Below are 22,923 nucleotides of genomic sequence, written 5' to 3'. Positions count from 1 at the left end.
TTGGAACACTGAGCTACTAGTTGTTTTGCCATCCATCTGGATGATGGGTATCGAAGATCATATTAAACTCCTCATTAAGTGCATACTTACTGCTTCCACTAGAAGTAAGAGGATAATTAGCTAGGTGCTGCTAATCAAATACAGTCTAAGTCAACTTTAACAAACGTGACCAACCATATAAAAGCAGAGGTTTTGTCAGTTTATATTTTTTCTCTATTGTTTTTCTCCAATCAGGAACTGTCACGGCTGGGCAACCGCTGAGTTTAAGGTACGGACCCAAAAAGCAGACACGGGAGAACTGAACTGAAGTTAAACAAGAAGCGAACCTTTATTTGGGCTGTGACAAGAATCAAAACCAAAATCAAGAGGAGGACTACACAAACATGAACCTCATGAATAAAGAAAAACTAAACCCGACAAGTAAGACAAGACTATAACTTTGACTATGACTTTGACTATGACTAACATGGGGAAATATAGGCAGACAACCTGACAATGAACAGTAAGAGACAAAAGACTTAAATACACACATGAGGTGATCAGGGGAAGTGGAGACATATGAGGAAACAGCTGACTAGAATGAACATTATGACGCCACAGGGGAAGTGAGCCAAAACACAATGAACATGGAAACAAGACTTTCAAAATAAACAGTAAACATGACGAGATGCAGACATGACAACATAAAGGGCAAGGGAGACCAAAACACAAGGGTGAAGACACAAGGGGAATCTACTAAACAACGAACAATAACAGCAACCTAGGCATAATAAATATTAACTAAATAAGCTAAAATGAAACTAGAACATGAATGAATAATAAAATACAGTGAAACTCAAAACACTGTGTCCCATGACCCAGGACCATGACAAGGAACATCATTCTCACCACTCTCAATGCAGTTCTCGAAACAGTAAAGGCTGTTCTCATAACGCAAACTCACCTGTGCAAAAGATGCTCAGATCACCGTTTTCAAAATATGCCAAATCAGTCAATCACTTCAGCTCTGTGATTCACAAATGGAAACTCTTTCACCTACTTTTTAAGACTTAGACATCAAATTGATTTCTATCAAAACCTTAGTGACTTTGAAAAGAGCTCTGCAAAAATGTTGGTCTAATGTAGAGTAACAGTGGAGAGGCAGGGCAAGCAGGTGAGTAACTGGTGTTTTTTCAGTAGCAGTAGGGCGGCTGGAGGATACAAGTGGAGATGTTAAACCATAGTTCAAATCGTTCCCAAAAGGTTGATTTTGTTCATCTGGACGTGACATTTTCAGTGGGAGAAGTGTTTCGTCACTCATCCAAGTGACTTCTTCAGTCTTAGCTGACTGCAGGTTTCCCCAGCCCTGCAGTTCATTGATCATTATTAATGATCAATGAACTGACCTTCAGGCCCATTATTCATTCAGTGGTGCTAGTTTCAATCATTGTGCAATGTACTGTTTATAAGGTTGGGGATGAGCATAGAGGCTTTTTTTGGCATGCGCTCAAGGTTACAGAAATGTGGTCCAAGTGTTTATTTTCAATAAAACAAGTTTGTTATCGTATGGAAAGGGAACTAATTTTCACACAATGGCAGTCCGTGCGACAATGCGGGCAATAGGAAACCTAATGTTTAAGTTGGAATGGAAAGTTTGATGGGCTGAAACGAAAACACCCGCCACTTAGTGAAAAGTGGAAACTCAAGGCAAGAAAAAAAGGATCCAGTTGGGATGAATTCCAACCATATGAGTCTGTAGCTCTATCTGTGCTCCTCATCGGTAGACTGCATGAGCCTGCCTCACACAGACACAACCTTATGTGAACCAGGAACCCGCTGTGTAGCTGGGACATGTGGGGTTGACCCCTGAGGAGAAGCACTCTCAGCCTCAGATGCAGAAAAGTAGGAGCATAGACCAAAGTAAATTTCCTCTTCAATCTCTGCTAATTACTGAACACATCAAATAGACAATTTACTCTATAAAAGCATAACAAGTTGACTTTTTTGTATGTAGCAATTTTAGGTGACCAAGCTAAGAGACACAACACAAATGCAAGTTTTTAATAAGCATATCTTTATTGAAGCTGACCAATCAGCAGATATTTGGCATTTAGATGATCTGATTGGTGCACTCGCAAGAAGCGGGAAACCACAAAGTCACAGTTGGGTGATTGTAGCGCCACTGTTGCTTCACTTCGCAACAGTCAATGTACTCATCAGACTGATACAGAAGCATTAAACAGTAGCATAAACCATATAATATATTTTGTAACCTTCCTCACCATTTAAGAATATTTATTTTGTCATTGTTTAGCAACTGCTCAAAGTAGAGCTAATCTGTGATCATGAATAAATTGTACAAATTATATTCTGATTGGATGCTACTTACTGCATAGTTTGTTTTTACAGCCGTTGGGGCAGTCACCGCAGGAAGGTCCCTTCTTCTAGGGACCTTGTAGGTCAGACCATCAAATACTAAACATTACAGCAAACACTTGATATCAGCCCAAAGTTGTCACTATTTTCCTCAAGCCGTGTTTGAAGTAGATGCAAGTTGCTCGCATTTCACCCATCACCTTTGCTTCTAATGATAATTTCATTATTGTGTGTATAAGAAAGCACTCAGTAGAGTAGCTGAACAGGTTTCACAATACAAAGATAATAACGAAAGAGAAAATGAATGCATTCAGGGTAAAATAAAGGAAATTATATTTTACTTTTGCTTCCAAATTCATTTTGTATTGCATGATGCTCCAAAGCATTTGGATCCATTTACTGCAAATTACTCTTCAACAATCATTTGAAGTGAATAAAATTTTAAGAAACATCATCACTACAGGAAGCTTTATACTCATGGTGGGCAGCATTGGCAGACATAGAAGTACTTGTATTTGGAGTTGGGACAGCAGGCCATAGCACAGCTGATCTGATTGGACTTGTGCCAAACCACCTGTGGAAGGACACATATATCCAGTGGCATTACCTCAAGTAAGGGTGCCTGAGTTATACTATATATACTATATGTCTCTATATTTATATAAAACAGTACCTGTGGAGGATAGTAGCAAGACTAAAAAAGAAATTTTACAAGTTGGTAGTGAGACCTGATACGATGTATGGTTTAGTGATGGTGGCTTGGACAAAAAGACAGGAGGTGTTAAGATTTTCATTTGGAGTGACCAGGATGGACATGATTAGAAATCAATGCATCAGGGGGATATGTCTGTTTCAGGGTTTTAGAGATAAAGTTAGAGAGGTGAGACTGAGATGACTTGGACATGTGCAGGGGAAGGATGCAGGATATACTTGACAAAGGGTTTTGAAGATGGAGCTGCCTGACAGGAAGAAAAGAGGAAGACCTCAGAGAAGGTTCATGGGTGTAGTGAAGAAGGAAGAAGGGTTGGTGTGACAGAAGAGGATGGAATTGATAGGACGAGATGGAGGCAGATGATCTACTGTGGCGATTCCTAAAGGGAGCAGCCCAAAGAAGAAGGTGGAGAAGAACCTGTGTTTAGTGTCCCATCACTCCTCCATTGATAGATCCCACTCCATAGCTGAAGTCCTTCACCTCGTCGTTCTAAGTCTGGATTACGTTGCTCCAGGTGTTCTGAAAGCTGGACATGTACAGATTTTCCCCACAGCCGCTGGCTAAGAGGAGGAGTGAGATAGTTTAATCAGTGTGGTGACACTTTTTAAATCCCAAAATGAATGAGTGCTCACATTAAGAACCCAAAGGAAATTTGCTGTCTTGCCTTGTGAAATCTAAGAAATTGATGACGACGACACGCCCCTTCAGAAAACGGTCAAATAAATGAAACATGATTACAGTACAGAAAAAAAGACTAAATGAAATAACACTAAAACTTAGGCCAACAAAATGTCACAAGAAGCAAGGTTAATTTTTTTTTTTATTTGTCCAACTATAAGGATTTTATAATGTGCTGCTATTTGCATGCTTCTGTGATTTTCTGTATGTGCCCTTCGACTACTTAAAAAAATGACTGATTCCTAGTTACTACATTAAAACAGTCAAAGAAACAGGAACTTACTGGCTGGCCTGTGACTAATGGATCAAGTATCGTCCTATTTCTCAGCACTGGCCCCAGCCTTGTTCCATCTCTTTGGAGAGCAGAGCAGAAGAATGGCCATTTAATCTTTAATGTTTAAATAACACATTGTTGTCTGCAAAACTCTTTTGTTTATGCTTATTGCAAGCTCTGTTAAAGCTGTAATAAGCAGGTTTTTCAGAGGAAACGTTATTAACTCATGTCAATCGCATATTTGAAATTATTACACGAATACTCCAGAGCGCACAGCAGGGTAGAGCTGTACATCATCGCGGTTACCTGTCACCCTCCAAGACCCCCACATGTGTGATTTATACAGGCAGGACCACTTAGACATGAGTGAAACAAACAGACAAATTCAAGGACTAATGAGAGAATAACCACACCTGCTTCGATTCGCACATGGGATAAGTCCTTGGTCATGTGGGGCGATCGTGGCGCAAGAGTTGGCAGTTTGTCTTGTAATCAGAAAGTTGCTGGTTCAAGCCCCGGCTCCGACAGTCTTGGTTGTTGTGTCCTTGGGCAAGACACTTCACCTGGTTGCCTACTGGTGGTGGTCAGAGGGCCCGGTAGCGCCAGTGTCCGGCAGCCTCGCCTCTGTCAGGGTGGCTGTGGCTACAATGTGGCTGCCATCACCAGTGTGTGAATGGGTGGATGACTGAATGTAGTGTAAAGCTCTTTGGGGTCCTTAGGGACTAAGTAAAGCGCTATACAAATACAGGCCATTTACCATGTCTGTGGATCGCATGTGTGTGTTTTCACTGCACCCCTGTGTTTATTTTCTTTTTCTATGCATAGTTTCCTTTTGCTGTAATTTTGAATATCAAACAGAAGATTGCATTAAAGTCCTCTTTAAGTGCATCCTTACTGCTTCCACGGGAAATAAAAGGATAATTAGCCAGGTGCTGCTAATCAAATGAATTCTAACTGAACTTTAACAAATGTGACCATCCATGTAAAAGCAGAGGTTTTGGCAGTTTGTCTAGTCTGAAACATGCAGCTCTGTGTTAGAATTTTTCTCCATATGTTTCGATGCTTTGAAAAAGACTTTTTTCATAGCGCAATCTCATCCGCGCAAAAGACACTCATATCACCTTTTTCAAAACAGTCAATCACTTCACGTCTGTGAGTCACAAATAAAAACCCTTTCACCATAATTTTAAACCTTAGACGCCAAATTGTTTGACTTTTATCGAAACCTTACTGACTTTGGAAAGAGCTCTGAAAAAATTGGGGACATGTGACAGGACATTGATCTCAATCACAGCAGCAAATCTACAACAGAACAGCTGGACAAGAAAACAATCAATGTGATGTGATGGTTTAGTCAAAGTCCAAATGCTGTGGTGGGACCTAAAGAGAGCTATGCATAAATCAATGTCTCCAAATGTCAATGAAGCAAATCATAATTATCAACATTATCAAAGGCCAAAATTCCTCTGCAATGATGTAACTGATAAAGTCATACAGGAAACTATTGCTCCAATTTACTGCTGTAAAATACTGAATCATGGTATCTATTTAGTTTTCCACAGAACTGCATGAAATCCCGTGAAGACCTTTTTAACATGACTATAAATGGTATTACAAAATTCAAATGCGATTAAGAGCATTGATAATATTTCTCCTCTCTATATCCTTGTCAGCTTATGGAGAACTGGTCAGATCCGCAAACTTCTCCTTTGAAGCAAAAACACACAATTCATACAATAAAATATGAAGAAATTGTAATAACAATACTGCAAGCTAATGATATATCAAACACAGGGTGTTGGTCAAAGTATGGCAAATTACATCTGTGGTATATCCAGTCATCATGATTCAATTCACAACCATTTAGGGGGAGTCTTTCTCTTTTATTTCCTCTACTTTCTGCATTTCTTTCCACAAAAGTAATCTTATCTTACTTGAAAAAACAGGTTTATTTCTGTTGAGGAAAAATAAATCTACTCCCTTGCAGTGTAAACACTTGTTTCATAACATTTCAGTGGAGCACAAAATGTGTTCCTGTATTCAGACTTATGAATAAAAACTAGCTGTAAAGACCATTCACTACAAAACATGCTCTACATGGTCAGATTTTCTACTGTTTAAATGGTTTCTGTGTCATTTATTTGCATCTCCCTGTTTTGTTTGTGTATTGTTTTTTTTTTAATTACAAAATCTCCAAACATTACATTTAAATGAAGTTAAAGTATTTCTTTCTCACAGAGGCAACAAGAAAGAAAACTTCCCAAAGCAGAAATGGTTTAGCAGTCACTTTACTCCATTTCCCTGCTGACAGATTGCTGACCATTCCTAGCACCAGGTCAACCGGATAGCATGGCAAAGTGTGTAATAAACATGCAGGTCCACTGTGTCCATTTCACGGTTTGCCTCTACAGTGCACTTGTTGTCACTTTCATTCACATCCACGCAGGTGAAACAAATTCACATTGTTTTATATTTCCTTACTAGACTGAGTGATTTCCTGAAGTTTAACTGACTTGATGTTCACGTTTTCAGATCAGTCGAGGAGTGTATTTAAGTTACTTAGTCTAAGGAGTTTTGAAAGAAAAGCGTCTGGACTTCTTTTTTAAGTTGCTTGAAGATGTTTCACCTCTCATCCGAGAAGCTTCTTCAGTTTTAAAGGTCAAATGGTGGCGAGTCCCAGATTTAAACCCAGTGGGAGTATCCCCCCAAAGAGGGACAAAGGACCCCTTGATGATCCTCTACCTAATCACATTAGGTAGAGGATCAGACAGGCAGACAGATACAAACACACCCTATCGTGTGATAGGGTGTGTTTGTATCTGTCTGCCATGTATAATCCAGTTTTGAGATCCCTTCCCAGACGCCTTAACGCCCACTCACACCCTGGGCCATCTGACCTCAGGAAATCACACGATAGGGTGGGTCCAGGTTTCACAATGAGCTCTGTGAGAACCTTCACAGACATTTAAGTTACTTGCGTTTAACTTAATGTTGCTATAACAAATTAACGTCTCACCTGTCAACTCATTTAACATCAGTTTTATATTAAGTAGACCAGACCAGTGAAAACAGCAAAAATCAGTGTAGACTCCACATTTAATCCTTCAGATATTTTAATATAAAAAGGTAATGCAGTCTCAACCGTATTTTCTACATGACAAAGACATGCTGCTGTAGTAAATGAAAATCATCTTCCAGCACAACTTTTGGAGCTTTCATTGTAAGATACTGTATACAATTACAAAAAAAGTTGTAATAGCTTATTGCCCAGCCTGTCCTGTAGCTAATTAAAAAACGGAAGTTTTTGTTAATTGGCAGAAAATCTCGTGCTTTTATTTCAATAAGGTCCCGTTCCCCCCCCCCCCCAAAATAAAAAAAAACAACAAAAACAAAACAAAACAAACTAAACAAAAAAGCAATTTCTATAGTAGACGGTGTTTATCTCTCACTTAATTACTGCAGGGGGAGTTCCTGAAAGCTATAATACAGTTAGAAGTCCCTCCATCACATTTTCCCAAACTGTCCAGTGGGCTGCACAGGAGTCTTTGCCGGGTCCCCGGACCTGATGTTTGACACGCTTTGGATTGAAACAGTAAAGTTATGCAGTTTAAAGCCAAATCAAGGAACTGAAAGAGACTAAAAAACTGAGAGTTGAATGATAATCACCTTTATTATCGAACTTATAATGAGCCCGGTTAGTATTTTTGTGCAGTATGTGTCATAATTAACAGAACACATGTGTACAGTGTGTTGATTTGCTCCCCTTCTGCGATAAACGCTTGTAGGTACAACCTCCACTGAGCATGCGCAGAAGTGTCGGTCCTCTACATTTGCTCGCAGACATCATCACAGGTTGAAGTGAGCATCCTCATCCACAAAGAGGGAGCCGGGCTGTTTTGTCTTTCCTCTCGGCTCTGTCGTTTATCCCCCGTCGCTGTCGCCTCTGCTGCAGTGTGTCCAACGTCAGCACGCGGGGAGCAGAAGCCATAAGATGAAGAAACGTTATGTGGACGCGAACAGGCTACGGAAGATGAAAAAGCTGAAAATCACGGAGAAGCTGTCTGAAAGGTAGCGAGCCGCGGCGCCCGGCGGCTGCTTTTGTTGTGGTGGCCGTCTTTGTGTAGATTTCAGCCGTCGTCATCCCGCTCACCTGTCTGACTCGCATCCCATCACCTCCATCCGCCCCTCACATCCTAAATGAGCCAGCGTGGCGCTTTGATTAGCCTCAGTGCGGCGGAATTAAGGCGCAAATGTTGCACCGGGTTACTTCAGCCCGCCTTGTTTACAGAATAAAAACAGAAGCTGTGCAAGTTGACGTCGGCCTACTTTCGTCTCATCTGCGTTCTCACTGCCTGCTCTATCCCCCACTCTTAATCGCGCGTGAAATTAACACGGCCACATTGCGTTTTGTTTATTTATTTCCATTCGTCCTTTGGAAAAATAGAAACAAACGCGCATTCCTCTTTGGCTTATTTGGCACACAAAATCTGGAAGCGTCTAGACTGAGTCCAGACAAGAAAAGACACGCAAATAAGAACGGAACACCACTTTTTCTGTTCATTGTGCACCTTTCTTTCTTTCTTTCTTTCTTTCTTTCTTTCTTTCTTTCTTTCTTTCTTTCTTTCTTTCTTTCTTTCTTTCTTTCCACAAAAAACAACACATGCAAGAGATTGTGTTTATTTTTGAGATTTAGACGTCCTATTTTATTTTGTGTGCCAGTCACATATTATATTTCTTGCTCTTTGTGTGCAGTGATTTCACACAAACACAAACACATATAATTGAATTACACTACTGGAAATACTACAAAGCAGATAAGAACTTGATTGGAGAATTAAAGACGCTGTGGTGATTCCTTTACACTTCACTAGCTTGTTTGGTAATTATATTTAGTGATAGTGCTAAATACAATAAAGGGCGCTATTTCAATAACATCATATAGAGAACTAAAGTTACATCAGCTCTGCTTGGGAGTTTTATTAGGCCAATTAAGCATGCTACTCAAGGAGAATAAGATAATAAAAAAGACTATATTGGGCTTCTAGGATGGATTTAATATGCTGTTTAAAAGCCCTCTCCCAGCTGATTCTAATTTATTTTTTAATTTTTTGTAGAACAACCTGCACAGTTAGCAGTTAGTTATAATATAAATACAAGTGAGATTAATTGAAATGCATTCTTTATAAGTAAAATTAAAAGGCTGTTGTCGACTTGCAGAAGGATGCTGTGGTGCTCCCTCTCTCCTCCAGATGAAATTTTGCCATGGTTACCAAACAAAGAAGGGGTGATGTGATAGCAGCCTATGGATGAGCAGAACAAAGGAGGAAAACCACAGCTCCTGTTTGGCTTGCGGCTGCCTAATAAAATGAGGGAACAGTCATTGTTCTTGTTATAGTGGCCCTGCTTAAAAGGAAGGACTGTATTTTTAAGACACAGCTGGCTCAATTAGAGGTTAATGCCGTTTTTGCAGTTTGGTCTCATACTGGGCTGTGTGTGAGTATCTGGTGCTTTATCTGACAGCCTTTATTTACTGGATTCAGAGGAAGAGGCACGTTTGTTTGCCATGAGCTCAAAGTGAAATAATAATAATTAAGGAGGATTGATTTTTTCCTTCTTCTTTTTAATAATGTCTGCATGTCTTTATAGCGCGTACACCTTCCTGAAGTTTATGGTGATGTGGACACTGGTGCTGCTGGCAGACTTCATCCTTGAATTCAGACTGGAGTACCTGTGGCCGTGCTGGCTCTTCTTTGGGAGCGTGTACACCACTTTCCACTGCCATGGGCTGGTGAGGACTCCTGCTGTGTGTGATTTCATATTCTGTGCACTGGCCCTGATGATGATAAGCCAGCCAGTGATGCGTAGTAGGCTTCACGCAGTGAACAAGAACATGGCTTTTCTTCTATTTTCAGTGAATTACTCACATTTTACTTTCCTGTTGTTGTTGTTGTTTTTCTTTCTTTCCCTTTTTGTTTGCAGGTTATTTGTGTTGTTTTTGTTTGCGCTGCCTTCACTCTGGACATCTTTTGTTTAATTTTTGTTCCTTTGCACTGGCTGTTCTTTGTGGCGAGCACCTATGTGTTATTCAATTACATATGGCACACAGGTGAGTATGACAATTATCATCCACTTGGCAAAATCTGCCCAACTTTCTTCATCTCATAAAATTAAAAATATTCTCTTATTTAAATTTATTAGTAATTTTCTTCTCATCTGATTATTTTTCCTCAGAGAAGGGCATCTGTATATCAACTGTGTCTCTGTGGATCCTGCTCGTGTACACAGAGGCTTCACTTCGACTCAAAGACCTTAAAACCTCACATGCCAACCTGTCCCATCTTTTTGCCGCTCACTGGTATGTTTATTTGATACAAAATGTATAAAGTTTAGATTTAGTATTTAATATTTCATCACTGAAATATTATATACTGACTACTTTCTAATATTTATAATTTATTCCGGCACAGTTAATGTGGAGCACCCACAATTTCCTTGTACATGTACAATGACAATAAAGGGCTGTTCTATTCTATTCTAACTGCCTTGTATTCACTTTCAGTATTGGATATCCTGTAGTTTATCTGGGGTTTGATGCCACCTGCTACTTCACCAACATCTTTAAGCTGCGCATACAGAAAGCAGTGCAGAGTGAGAATGACTTCCACATGCACCTCCTTCAGCACTCGCTCCCCCCAGGCCTGCAGGTTTATCCCAAGACAGGCACAGATGGCAGCAGCAGTGAGTCTGTGCACCTGCACCATCTACCTACCATTCTTACTATCTGGAGGGTTTTTCACTCTTCTTTTGGTTTCGGTCGTTCTTGTTTTCAAGCTGACAGTTTATTACAATCTCCACTTATGGAGCCACTCAGTCAGGTGATTACAACATACATTTGTGAGTCAGTTCGCTGAGAAGACGCAGACAGTAAAAGTCCCAAGCTGAAACTGTATTTAATAACCTCCTAGAACATGATGTGTTGCTGCTGGCACAACAAAGTAAGCAATCTTCTTGTTACTGCAACTGTTTGACGCTTTGTGCTATCAAAATATTTCAGAGTGCTTCTGAAAATAGATAAGTGCTGCATACCGATGTATAAATGTATCGTTTAATATGGTAATTACATGATAGGGGGAGAAACTAACATGGACAGAGATGAAGGGAAAGGAATAAGAAGCAAAGGTGCAAAAATTGACATTTTTAAAACAATTTTGACAAAAAAAATTTTCAATACGTGCATTATAAAAAATACATTTGACATTTTAAGTTGTAGATTTTGTTTGCTTTTTTTTTTTTTTTTAAACAGTCATGTCTCCCCATGTTTTCATTTTCTGGCTATTTTACTAATTACAAACTCGGCACACATTACTAGTCAGTACTGGTGAGATTTGGACTGTATATAAAAGATGCAAGTCGAAACCACTGTGGTTCAAAATCCTGTGGTGGCCAAAGTAAGTCTAAATAAGAATCTTAATTTATAACCCCACACTTTACAGAGCAAATTATTTCTTTCGTGTCTTACTGAAAACAACATAATGCTAATATGAAAAAATGTGGTCCCCGTCATAAATCCACCCATTTTCTCAACCAGCTTATGCTGGACTTTTAAAAAGTTTTACAGCTTTTCCTATGGATAAAGACCTCCCCCACTGGCATTCATTAGAATGATTTCTGTAATTTCACACATGTTTTTCTTACAATTTAAGCTCAAAGAGTTGTCAAGTGACTTTTTTTCACTATAGCAACATTTCTTTATCATATAGAAGAACTGAGATTTTCTTAATATAAGAAAAACACAGTTTTTCTTATATTAAGGTATCTGAGGGATTAAATGTGTATTTAAACTTCTTTACACTGACAGAAAGGGGTGTTTCGGGTGCACTTAAGATCAAAGTGGGCTGTGTGTGCCCCATGATGTAAAATGGATTTGACACATCCCTGGTGTAAACTGTGCAAAGCAGTGGAGAACCTATTTATCACTCCATAGGATCAGTGAAAGGACTGCAGGCAAATATTTTGGTTGGGTTAAGTCAGTGAGAATTCATTGTGATTAATAAGTAATTCTAGTGACTGATGCTGGCCCTGTTTAAAGTTTTAAATGTTAGTTCATACCAAAGTGAGGATAGCCATAAATGTTTACTCATCCTAGATGTTTCTGGGCTCCATAGTAGACTCCTAAAACTGACCTGTTTTGATTTTACAGCCTCCAAATGGAAAGTCAAGCCTGAGTCGAGTCAGTATCAGTGTCAGAACGGTGCTGTGCTGGCCCAAGATGAGGCACACACCGTGGACTGCCTCCAGATCCGCAGTGAGGAGAGAGCAACAGAGAAAGGGTCACAGGAGGTGAGGTCAGCCGAACCAAACCGCCGGCCACCATCGTCATCGTCGTCATCATCCAAACCCAGTGTGGGTGAGTCCAAAGATCTGCTGCACAGCAGCACAGGAGGACCGGAATCATCAACAACTCCAGAAAATCTACCTCAAGAGGAGCACGGGAGCAAAGCAACGCGAGCAGCTAAGAACTCCTCACCAAAAGTCAGAAGAAGCAGCTCAAATACTCCTTCACCTCCTGCGGGAAGGACTGAGAAGAAACACAGGTCTAGCTCCAAAACAGTCAGCCCCAACAGGGATGCAGCAGAAAAGAGTGCCACAGCAGCTCAGAGTTACCACACTGAACAGACAAGCAAGTAAGTATTTAGCTAAGCTTGACTCGGGTGATGCTTACAGCAGTGCTAAAATGTTGTTTTTTATCTTGAAGGCTGGAGCAGGAGCTGAGGAGGCTGAAGAGTGAGCTGCAGTCGAGCAGGCAGACCGAACAGGAGCTTCGAAGTCACATCTGCAACCTGACCAACAGCGAGAGGAGCCTTAGACCAGAGGTTTCCCTGCTCAGACAGTCCAACATGCTTCTCCAGAGCAAGTGAGTGTCCAGTTGTTATCACACAAAACCGGATTTTATAGTACTTAAAATACTGTAGCTACTGTCAGTAAATATGAAAAAATGTTTATCCCATCTTATCCAAACCTAAAGTGACAATGAAATTGTTTCTTCTGTCCATGAAACAAAGCAAAAGATTTGAACTTAACTGTCACTGTAGAATTAAAAACCTGCACAAGAAAAAGAAAAGGTTTGTGTGTAAAGCTACAATATCAGATCAGGTGAATGTGCTGTATGAATGAAGTATAGTATATCACTATATAAAAGAGAATATGATGAGATCACTGACTTTGCTGATCAGCTGCACTGCTGCAGACCTGCTTTGTCACACAAACCATTTTTATTACCTGTACGTTGCCACAGTATCTACTTTTTTATGTTTTTTTATGCAAATTATGTTTCCACTCCTCCTTTTCCTCCAATATGTGACTCAGATTATCACTCTAAGCACATTTAGAGCTAAAAAAAAATGGGGGGAGGGAGGCTCAGTTAGTTATTTTATCCCACTACAGAGGTACTCCTAACACATTTACCACATCAAAGCCACGTCCAGCAGCCAAAGGCTATAAAATCGCATTTGAGAAGAGCATGTTATGCAGTTTTGATCAGCACCACCAGCTTTGATAAGCCATGCTCCAGTTTTTTTAAAGGAAGGTGCTCTCCAGTGACTACAACAACTACAAGGATGATAAGAAACCTGTTTAACATTTATGTCTGTTTTTGAAGTATGCTTGACGCTGATCTCAAACGAGTCCATTTGCATGTGGCAGTAACCCACATATTGCTGCTCTTTTTCTGCAACTTATTTAAAACCACTTTAATGTCATCCCTTCAGGATTCTGTGCCTAACTAAAAACAAGCAGAGGGACAAGCAGACTTGTGTGATGCTGGAGAAGAAGACCAGAGCAGAGGCAGAGGCCAGACTCTCTGCTGAGAAGCAGTTGGCTGAGCTTCAGGCTCAAAAACTGGAGGAGGCGGCGAGCACAGCACGGAGTCTAACAAACAGGTAACCCACACTTTTAAATTCCCTCTTATATTTCCTGAAACATGCTCTGAGTTAAATGTTGCTGTAAGCATGCGGCCAAACATTTGGTTTAAATGATGTTTACTTGCTTTCTTGTTGAGAGTTAGATGAGGAGATTAACATTATTTTGAGTAGCCTTCCTTAGCCAGTTAGCCTTGCGTTGTTCAGAGGTTAAGAAGGCTGCCAGTCATCACTTAGACCTTAAGCCTCAGTCACGCAGGCCCAGAGACCAGCCGGTGGCCCTCTGGCAACCAGCACTTGCTAAGTAAAAATGTGTATTCCTTAACTGCTCAGCATGAAGTTGCTGGGAGTCGGTCAGTGAAATCGGTTGCAAAGAGAGTGCTACAACGAAAACTACCTTGCAGCTGCTTTGGTTGCTCACAGATTGCCACGGTCATCCTTACAGCAAGAATTATGATTCAGCAGGACGTCTGTGCCATAGGTATGTCGTAACTGCAACCTCCACTGAAATCTTATACTGCAGCCTATGGTGTAACCTCCCTAGAAACATAAATACATGTTGGGTCAACATATGTTGTTACAACATTTTCTTAGAAAGTCACTGAACTCCATTTCTGGGTTATGTCGCAGTTTTTGAAGTTCCACTACAGCACAGTAAATAGTTATCCAGCATTTGCAGGCAAGTCAGCGACTTCCATGTAAACTAGGGGCGACCATGGCAACCTGCTAGTAATCAAAGCAATTGAAAGAGGTTTTCAGTGCAGCATCCTTTGTGAACAGCTTTACAACCACTCACCAACTGGTTGGGAATACATTTACCAGTCTTGAAACCTGTGGGACCAAAACCATGCTAACCGACACTTTACCGTTTAATTTGGCATTCTTTCGCTAAAGGTTAGCCAAGAAATAGTCCAATACAGGGTTGACACGTTTTAAAAAACAAGTGCCACTGACTGGATATTTTCTCTTCTTGATATTCTCTGTAAACCCTAGAGATGGTTGTGTGGGAAAATTCCAGTAGATCATCACTTTCTGAAATACAGGCACCATTCGCTGTGCTATAAACAAAGTGACTTTAATCGCTTTTATTCTTCATTCTGATCTCTTTGAATGTATCTGCCAGCTTGAATGAACTGAGTTGCTTCCATGTGATTGGCTGATGAGATATTTGCACTAATGAGCTGTTGAACAGGCGTACTTGAGTGGCCAAAGAGCGTATGCTATCTTCGAACAAAGCCGAGCTAGCTGCTTTTCCCGCGTTCCTGTCTTAGCTCTAAGCTAACCAAGAGTGACATTGATCTTTTCCTCTAATTCTCTGCAAGAAAACAGATGATTCTTTAATTTACCATAAGCAGTTACTTCTTTTAAAGAAATCTCTTGTGTGTGTGTTCAAAATAATTGAAAGAGAAAACAGCAGTGTTTATAATGCAAATCAAATGTTCTGTTTCTTTCTGTGGAAACTGGTCTTCAGTTCCCGCCAAAGCCTCTCTGTCACTGCTCAAACGCTCTCATTTTCTCCGTTTCCCACACCAGGCAGGAACACTGTGAAACCCAAATGTTAAGGAAAAAGGTTAAAGAGCTAGAGACAGAGTACAAACAACTACAACTGGAGTATCAAGTGAAAGACAGTCGTGTGGTAGATCTAGAGAGTGATGTTGAGGTATCTTTTTACTCTATTTGGGAATGAACTTGTGCATTTAAGTGTCTGTGAGTCTCAAGTGATCCAGTGCTCGGTTGTCCTCAGTTTGGTCATGAAGTCCTTTTGCCGTTTGATTTGCTGTTTCTGATTTTTGTGTGTTTAACTCCCTAAGAAAACAGAATGGTTTTCATTGAGGAACTTGAGCATTTTTTTTGTAATCCATTTTATTTTGGCCTGCAGTCACCATAATGCACTCTGTCATCACATCAGTATGCAGCATTACTGTATGGGTGTTTTTGTGTGACATTAGGTGTGTAAATTGTGGTTCTGTGTGGTATTTGATGTCATTTTAGTGGCATACTTTCCATGGAGCATGCTGTACTAGAAGCCAGGTCTTTCATAAAAACATTACACTTTTTTATCACCTTTCACAAAAGGCAAATTGTTAACCTAGAAAGAGTCATCTTTCAAAATATCTTAATGATAATGTGCTGCAGATTTTATGTTTTTTGAATGGCTGGCTGGCCGTCATCACTGTTTGGAAGTAATTATGTGTGTGGTGCATTGTTTTTCTGAGCGTAAACTGTGCCTGTCTGAAATACAAAAAAAAGAAAAAGATACTCAGGAAACCAAAGCACCAACTCCCACAGGTGGTCGCTGCAGGAATTACTACTGGCATTTTGATGTTTTGCACTTATTCTTACCGCTAATGTGTTCTCTGGACGCAGGCTTTGGGAAAGTACCGCTGTGTGGAAAAAGAGACAGATATGCTGCTGTCCACTTTGTCAGCCATGCAGGAAAAGGCTCAACATCTGGAGTACAACCTGAGCGCTGAGACTCGCATCAAACTGGACCTCTTCTCTGCGCTGGGAGATGCCCGCAGACAGCTAGAAATCGCCCAAGGTTGATATACTTATTTCTGATATTAATTTAGATCAGGGGTGTCAAACCCACCTGACAGCTTTGGAAAATGTGAAGGATACTATGACATAAATTTGGGACTTTTATTGTATTTTCAGAGGTTTTACAGGTTTTTCATATAGATAAAGACCTCCCCCACTGGCATTCATACGACACCAAAGTACTTAAGTGATAGATAAACTATTAAATGACAGAAAGGGGTCCACATTAATGTAAAACCAAAAGAAAATATATTTTCTGTGACTTAGCAAAACCTATTTTATAATTACAGGACAGTCTGGACAGTGACTAACCAGAATTTCTTCTGTAATTTTATACATTTATTTCTTACAGTTTATGCTCAAAGAGTCGTCAGATGACTTTCAGCAATTTCTTTATCATGTAGAAGATCTACCGTTTTTCTTATATTAAGATCTCTGAGGGATTCGGTGTCTAGTTAAAATTATTCACACTTAATCCGTTAAATCCTGAACCATGACATAAATGCCAGAAAATTCAATTTGTTTGAAAATGAAGTGTTTAGTCAACCCTCTGGGGAAAAATGTTATATATTAATTAGTTAAAAATCATACTGATGATGTAAAAGTCTCAAAAACGCATGTATCAAATATGATATGCTTTAAACGGACTGTAAAATCAGTTTGACATCCCTGATTTACATCACTGTGTTTTTTCCCCTTCTTCAGTTTGATCTGCAAACTGCCATTAGATTAGAAATTACTGTCAAGGAAAAGTAAAATATGATATGTGGGGCAAATTGTGAGTCGGATTGAACAGCACCACCGTGTGACTGCTGGGATTTTTAAAAATTGTTTATTTAATGTTTTTCTTTTAGCATTGTCGTGGTTCCCTCAAAAAAAAAAAAAAAGAAGCCAAATTGATTACTTTTGGGTTATCACTAAATACAGAAAAACATATTTGGAAACAAATTCTTCACAAATTGATGCCAGTTATGATAAATTACATAGACAATAGTATTGGGCCACACCTCATAATCTTTGAGTTCAGTTTTTGTTCAGTGACATTGCCTTTACAAGCAATTGTAAAAGAAAGAATGAGCTGTTCTAAAGAGCTTAGTGATAGTGGGAGCTTCATGGCATGGGTTTCCATTGCTGAGCAGTTCCTGTAGGTGTAGTGTGTAGTTGCTCCAGTACTTTTGTTTATATGTTGTATTTTGGAAGCTTGAATCCAATTGGCAGTAGTAAAAAGCTAATGTTAAGTAATATACAAACTACTAGACCATGCTTACATGGCTTCATCAGTGCCACTGCGTATGATTAGGATAATACGATGAGGCGTATTATCCCCAAGAACTTCTGTAATCTTCCTTTAAGCCACTTGTCAGTAGCATAGAAAGTATAAAAGATGGATGCAGCCATGATGTTACCGATTGGTTAATGAAGTCCCGATTTGAAGCAGTTTTGGCATTTCAGCTTTTTACCCATCAGTCGTAAAAGGCTGATGGGGTATTGTTGTCAGCATAGACGTCCAAGATACAGTAGGTGTTCAAATCCCTGTTACCTTAACCTCAAGGTTGATCTGCCTGAAAAACTGAGGGTACCAGATGGTCAAGCCTCTGAGCGTACCATGGATGATGCTGCTGTCTGACTCTAACATGGACCTTTATTTACAAAGTGAACTTCTTGTTTCATCAGTACGACCTGAAACTATCAGTTGAGACTGCATATACATCAGAAAGTGTGTGCTGAGGTGACAGAGCGAGGCTGCTGAGAGCTGTTCACCGTGCATTCCCCTCCTGGCCATTAGAAAGAAAAAGTTTTGCACTAGCTTAATTTTTTCCTTTGTATTGTCTTTGGCAAATGCTTTTAATGGTTAGTGAGAGACTATGAAAGTGGCTCTGTGGTGTAGTGGTTAACACATTCACTTAACATGTGAAATGTTCCCAGTTTGAGAGCAGGTGGAGACATAACCCTAGCCTCTAGAGGTGACAGGCTACTGTAATCCTACTGCCAGTCTCAGGGCTGGAGAAATGTCAGAGCTGTGCTAAACTGCAGATCTGATTTCAGGCATTCGACCAAAAATCCATTAAATTAAACCCAATGATTTTGTGGTTTAATAGAGGGTGTTTTAACATTTCAGTTGTCAGACCTCACACGACCACTTCTCCTCCTTGTGGGGAATTTCAGCCAAATGTAGATAACACCCTTGATACCACAAATCTTAGCGATGAGTTTAGACTACTTCTGCTCAGATAAAGTCTTCTTTGAATAATCCATCTAGCTTATTACCTCGATTTGAGTTTAAGGTTAAGATTAAGGGGATTTTGCACGGACAGAGAAAATCTTGCTCAGCTTACATTCGAGTGCAGAAATAACAGAAATCCTATGCGTTGCAGCTCATTCAGTATCTATCTCCTTACATCTACACCTTCCTCTGACAGATAAGGTGATGAAGCAGGACAGGGAGATAAGTGAGATGAAGAAGAAGATTGCCGAGGTGATGGCGGTGAGCCCCGGCATGTCCTACATGGCGCCCCGGCCCCACGTGCCACAGAATCTCACCAAGTTGCTCAACTCCGAGCGCTACGTGTTGAATCCACGAGCATTGATGTACCAGTGTTTGAAGAAATAGGGGACGTCCCAGAGCTTTCACACCTCATCAGAACTCGTCAGATCCGGACGAGTTTATCACAGAGCTAAACAACACCGCGAAGTCCTCTACTTCCAGCCATGAGTGGAACCAGGCCAAGCCTCCACGAGTCGAATGCCTTTTGCTGCACTGATGGTGCTAACTTGATATTATTCTGTATATTTCCTGTTTTCTGCCACATCACAGGTCGAAGAGTTTCACTCCAAAATGAGGTATCTAATATGCAGAGCTGGTCATTTTTTTGAAGGAAAACAAAAAAGGTTTACTTATCCCGATTAAATACAAATACAGGTGTCAGCAGAGATACAAACCAAGTAGATTTATCTGAATGAAGACCTGGTGCCCGATGTGGACATGCCCAGAGGAAGATGGCACTGACAGGTTCTCTGCTGCAGCTGTAAAATATTTAATTAAACCGCTCTTTACAGTTTAACTCCTGGCATGAAAGTAAAACTAACCGAACAACATTATTTAAGTCCGTTCATGTGTTAAACTTACAGATGTGTAAGAATTCAGAGTTTTCTTGATCTGCTGCAATACTGACAAGAAGATTCAAAGTAATATCTTTTTTAAGCCCTATTTGTCAGTATTTATTAGAACAAAATGATCACTGAGGTCCAGCAGTACAGGTACTGATCATAAAATTAAGAAAACAGTGGCTGACTTCTGTTCCGGTGTCTCAGTCAGTCGTGACAGTCAAACCACGTGACTCTGAAACTGGAAATCAGCCATCACGCTTTTTTCATCGTCTCGGCTTTTCTTTGAAAAAGAGGCCATATTTTAGACTTAAATCTTTAACGGATTTTGGGCAAATATTGGAGTTGTGAACATTATTTACATTCATGTCTAAACATGATTATAGAAAGATGAGAAATTCGTATACAGACTTTTGTCAAAGCCTCAGTGGTTATGATAATGAACTTGTTTCTCTAAATGTCTCTATTGGAGAAAAAAAATTTTGAATAATAAATTTGGTATATATGCACACATTTATATAACCTGGTCAGCTACATCATTAAAACCACCAGCTGAATAATGTGCACGACCCTCTTGAGCCATGAAAACCTTCACGGATCTGCCCTGCTGCAGGTCCTCGGATTGCTGCATGTTTTCTGTAGGTTTTGAGTTGGGCTCGATTTGGATTGAGAGTTCGGATTGAGACCCTTTAAGAGGAGGGACTACTCTTCTATGGTCTCTTCAGGTGTCTGTTGTCCCAAACTGAGTACCGTTGGTTGTTTTCTGCGCTTCTTCATATGCTTATGAGCACTTTTTGTGGTAGAACGCGGCCATCGGGAAACGCCATTACCATGTAGCGGGTCAGAGCTTCCTGGAATTGCTAGAAGCTCTGACCCGGACCCGAAAACAGATGAGTGGGTGGGTTTCAAAGTAAATTTAAAATCTTCCTGCTGAAAATTATAACAAGATGATCAATGTTGTTCACTTCACCTGTCTGGTTTTAATGTTGTGGCCGATCCTCGTACCATTCTATCAAAGTGTAAATGTGACTATTTAATATACCCCAAATGTTTAAAACAAGTATGCACCAAGATATTCTTGTGTGTGCCTGTAAATAGAGATTTAGGAGTATCTTAATTGTGCTGAAATTCAGACAAAATATGTGCGTTCAACACAGAGCTTTGGAATGAAACCCTTCAGAGTTGGAATATTCCTGCATAACAGGCGGCATCTTTGTATGAATATTCCTGGTTGCCATCCGGGAGACTCTTGAGAATAGTTAAGTGATGTTTTATTGTCTTACTGACCTGATAATTTTTTTAAAAGAAAGCTCACTTCAGCTGCGACTGAGAGCCCGCTATTTTTTTGATGTTTGGCAGCTCGTGGCTCCACAGTGGCATCTGGAAAAGAGAGACCGCGACCTTGTCCGAGAAGTAAAGCAGAGCCGGGAAGGACAAGGGGGACGGTGTTGACGAAACATGGCTCACGGATGAAATTACTGTGCCTATATACTTTCAAACTCGGAAGTAAAACACAAATTTTAATGTGAAAGAGTAATGTGTTTAAATTGAAGTGCTATGTACTGTTTTTGTAGTTTTTGCTTCATTTCTTTCTTAATTTTTTTTTTTTTACTCAGTGTACAGAATTGAAAAATTACCCACGCAGCTGAAAAACACTCATGAACTGGATGTCGCCATTTTGGTAGCTTTTTATTTAGAGCGTGTTTCTAGGGTGTTTTATATCAAAAATATTTTTTAGTCTTGCTGTTCTTCTTATACTGCTGTCATTTTGTACGGCACTGTGTTTGTCAGCATGAAATGTGTTTTATTCAACCGTTATTTGAGCACACATTGTGACTTTATGTACCTGGATGTACTTGTACAAGGGCTACAGTTTCTTAACGTTTTTGGACGAACAATTGTTAATTCAAACGATGATGCTCTGAGGCTGGAGATCACACTCCTGATACACCAGGACCCCGTTTTGTATAAATTATTTGAGTTATCAAATGAGTCTAATTTGTGCAGACATGTGTATGTTCCTTCACTCAGGAGCCATTTATGGTGTCATTTTCTGACTTTGAAGGTAAAACGAGCAAAATTGACTTCTTCTGCAAATGGAAGTGCTTTCTGAAAACTTTAGTGTAATGGCTAATAAAGATCATCTTCATAAACATTTTGGCCTCACAACAGATCAACAAGAGACACTGAGATTATTTAAGATGATCTCCTTTTCTGATCTGTAGATTCATGCTGAACTAAGTTACAGAGTGCCTTTGGGGCATGGGTTTGAAGATATTTTGAACTCGGTTACTTACTTGTTACTTTCAGAGTAACTAGTTACTAGGGAAAGTAACTTTGGTTTTACTCAGAATTCTCTTATTAATGTGTTGCTCGACTAACTGAATACCCAGCAAGGATGCCAGCTTGCTTACATGTTAGCACTATCCTGCCACAAGTGCACTGTGCCACCCAATGGCCTGAACCTAAAATGGCAGTGTAGTAGTGTGAGTGCAAGTTAATGATGAAAGGAATGAAACTAAATTGGAAATGAACAATGTTTGTTTTATGTGCCACTTTTTATCGTTCTCTTTTAATCTATTTCTATTGTTTCAAACGTCTATAAATGCAAACACATCATTTTGGGGTTGATGCAGCAGTACTGTAATCGTACGTAGTATCACTAGGAAGCAGCAGTGGATCGCAAAACACGACATACAGTGTGTTGAAACTTTTGAAAGGTATATTTATTTTTGCCATTGAAATGGGTAGAAAGTATACTTTTAGCAGTGCCAACATTAAACTATGCCTCAGACCATTTACGAGCTGTAAGTATCAAAATAGTGCAAAAATGGTTCAACATAAACACAGTTAGTCACACAGTTTGTCCATTCTTTGTAAACTTAACTGAAAACAGCTGAACTGCATCAACTGTGCAAGTTTGCCCGTCAGTTCAGTATTGACGGGCAAACTTAAAAGGATTTTCAGCCTCACAAATAGTCAATATTTAACCAAAATAATATTTCCTCCAGTCGGGCCATGTAGATAAGTAAAATATGATGGTAGATTAAGTGCTTCAGTGGTCTAAGATTCTAGCCTACGTCATAGCGTCACGTGCGCTTTTTACGTCCAACACGGAAACTGCAGTCGTGGTGCTTTCGATTGTGCTCTGAACTCGGAAATTCTGCCTTCCGACTAGGAAGATGTAGGTAAATCCAGACTGCAGATGAGCTGAATATGTGTTTAGTAGTAATTTGTTTTTGTAGAGGGCTAGAAAAACAACCGTTTTCGAAGGCGTCGCCATATTGAAATCCCGGCTTCTCTGACGAGACTAACCAGAACGCCGTTTACTCGAGTGTGAC

At 39.9% G+C, this 22,923-nt stretch overlaps 1 protein-coding gene and 1 pseudogene across 1 annotated transcript; one reads left to right on the top strand and one right to left on the bottom strand.

The window, feature by feature from the left end:
- Positions 1-2,089: 2,089 nt before the first annotated feature.
- LOC113037549 (cysteine-rich venom protein ophanin-like) lies at positions 2,090-4,316 on the bottom strand (annotated as a pseudogene).
- Positions 4,317-7,882: 3,566 nt separating this feature from the next.
- LOC113006718 (macoilin-1) lies at positions 7,883-21,737 on the top strand. The gene is made up of 11 exons (XM_026142851.1): positions 7,883-8,087; positions 9,666-9,807; positions 9,999-10,125; positions 10,251-10,374; positions 10,579-10,757; positions 12,220-12,703; positions 12,775-12,933; positions 13,787-13,957; positions 15,470-15,596; positions 16,304-16,478; positions 18,898-21,737. The coding sequence occupies exons 1-11, from the start codon at positions 8,011-8,013 to the stop codon at positions 19,086-19,088; spliced, it is 1,956 nt and encodes a 651-aa protein (XP_025998636.1). The 5' UTR covers positions 7,883-8,010; the 3' UTR covers positions 19,089-21,737.
- Positions 21,738-22,923: the final 1,186 nt, after the last annotated feature.

Source organism: Astatotilapia calliptera, chromosome 15 (assembly GCF_900246225.1).
Source record: "Astatotilapia calliptera chromosome 15, fAstCal1.2, whole genome shotgun sequence".
Classification (NCBI taxonomy): domain Eukaryota; kingdom Metazoa; phylum Chordata; class Actinopteri; order Cichliformes; family Cichlidae; genus Astatotilapia; species Astatotilapia calliptera.
The sequence above is the reverse complement of the archived record's forward strand: the minus strand, read 5'-3'. Positions and strand labels throughout refer to the sequence as shown.

Bases quoted from the DNA above. Each gene is read 5' to 3' on its own strand.
- LOC113006718 (XM_026142851.1), top strand. From the start codon at position 8,011: ATGAAGAAACGTTATGTGGACGCGAACAGGCTACGGAAGATGAAAAAG. The intron at 10,126-10,250 runs GTGAGTATGACA...ATTTTTCCTCAG, and splicing joins CAATTACATATGGCACACAG to AGAAGGGCATCTGTATATCA. The intron at 12,704-12,774 runs GTAAGTATTTAG...TTTATCTTGAAG, and splicing joins CACACTGAACAGACAAGCAA to GCTGGAGCAGGAGCTGAGGA.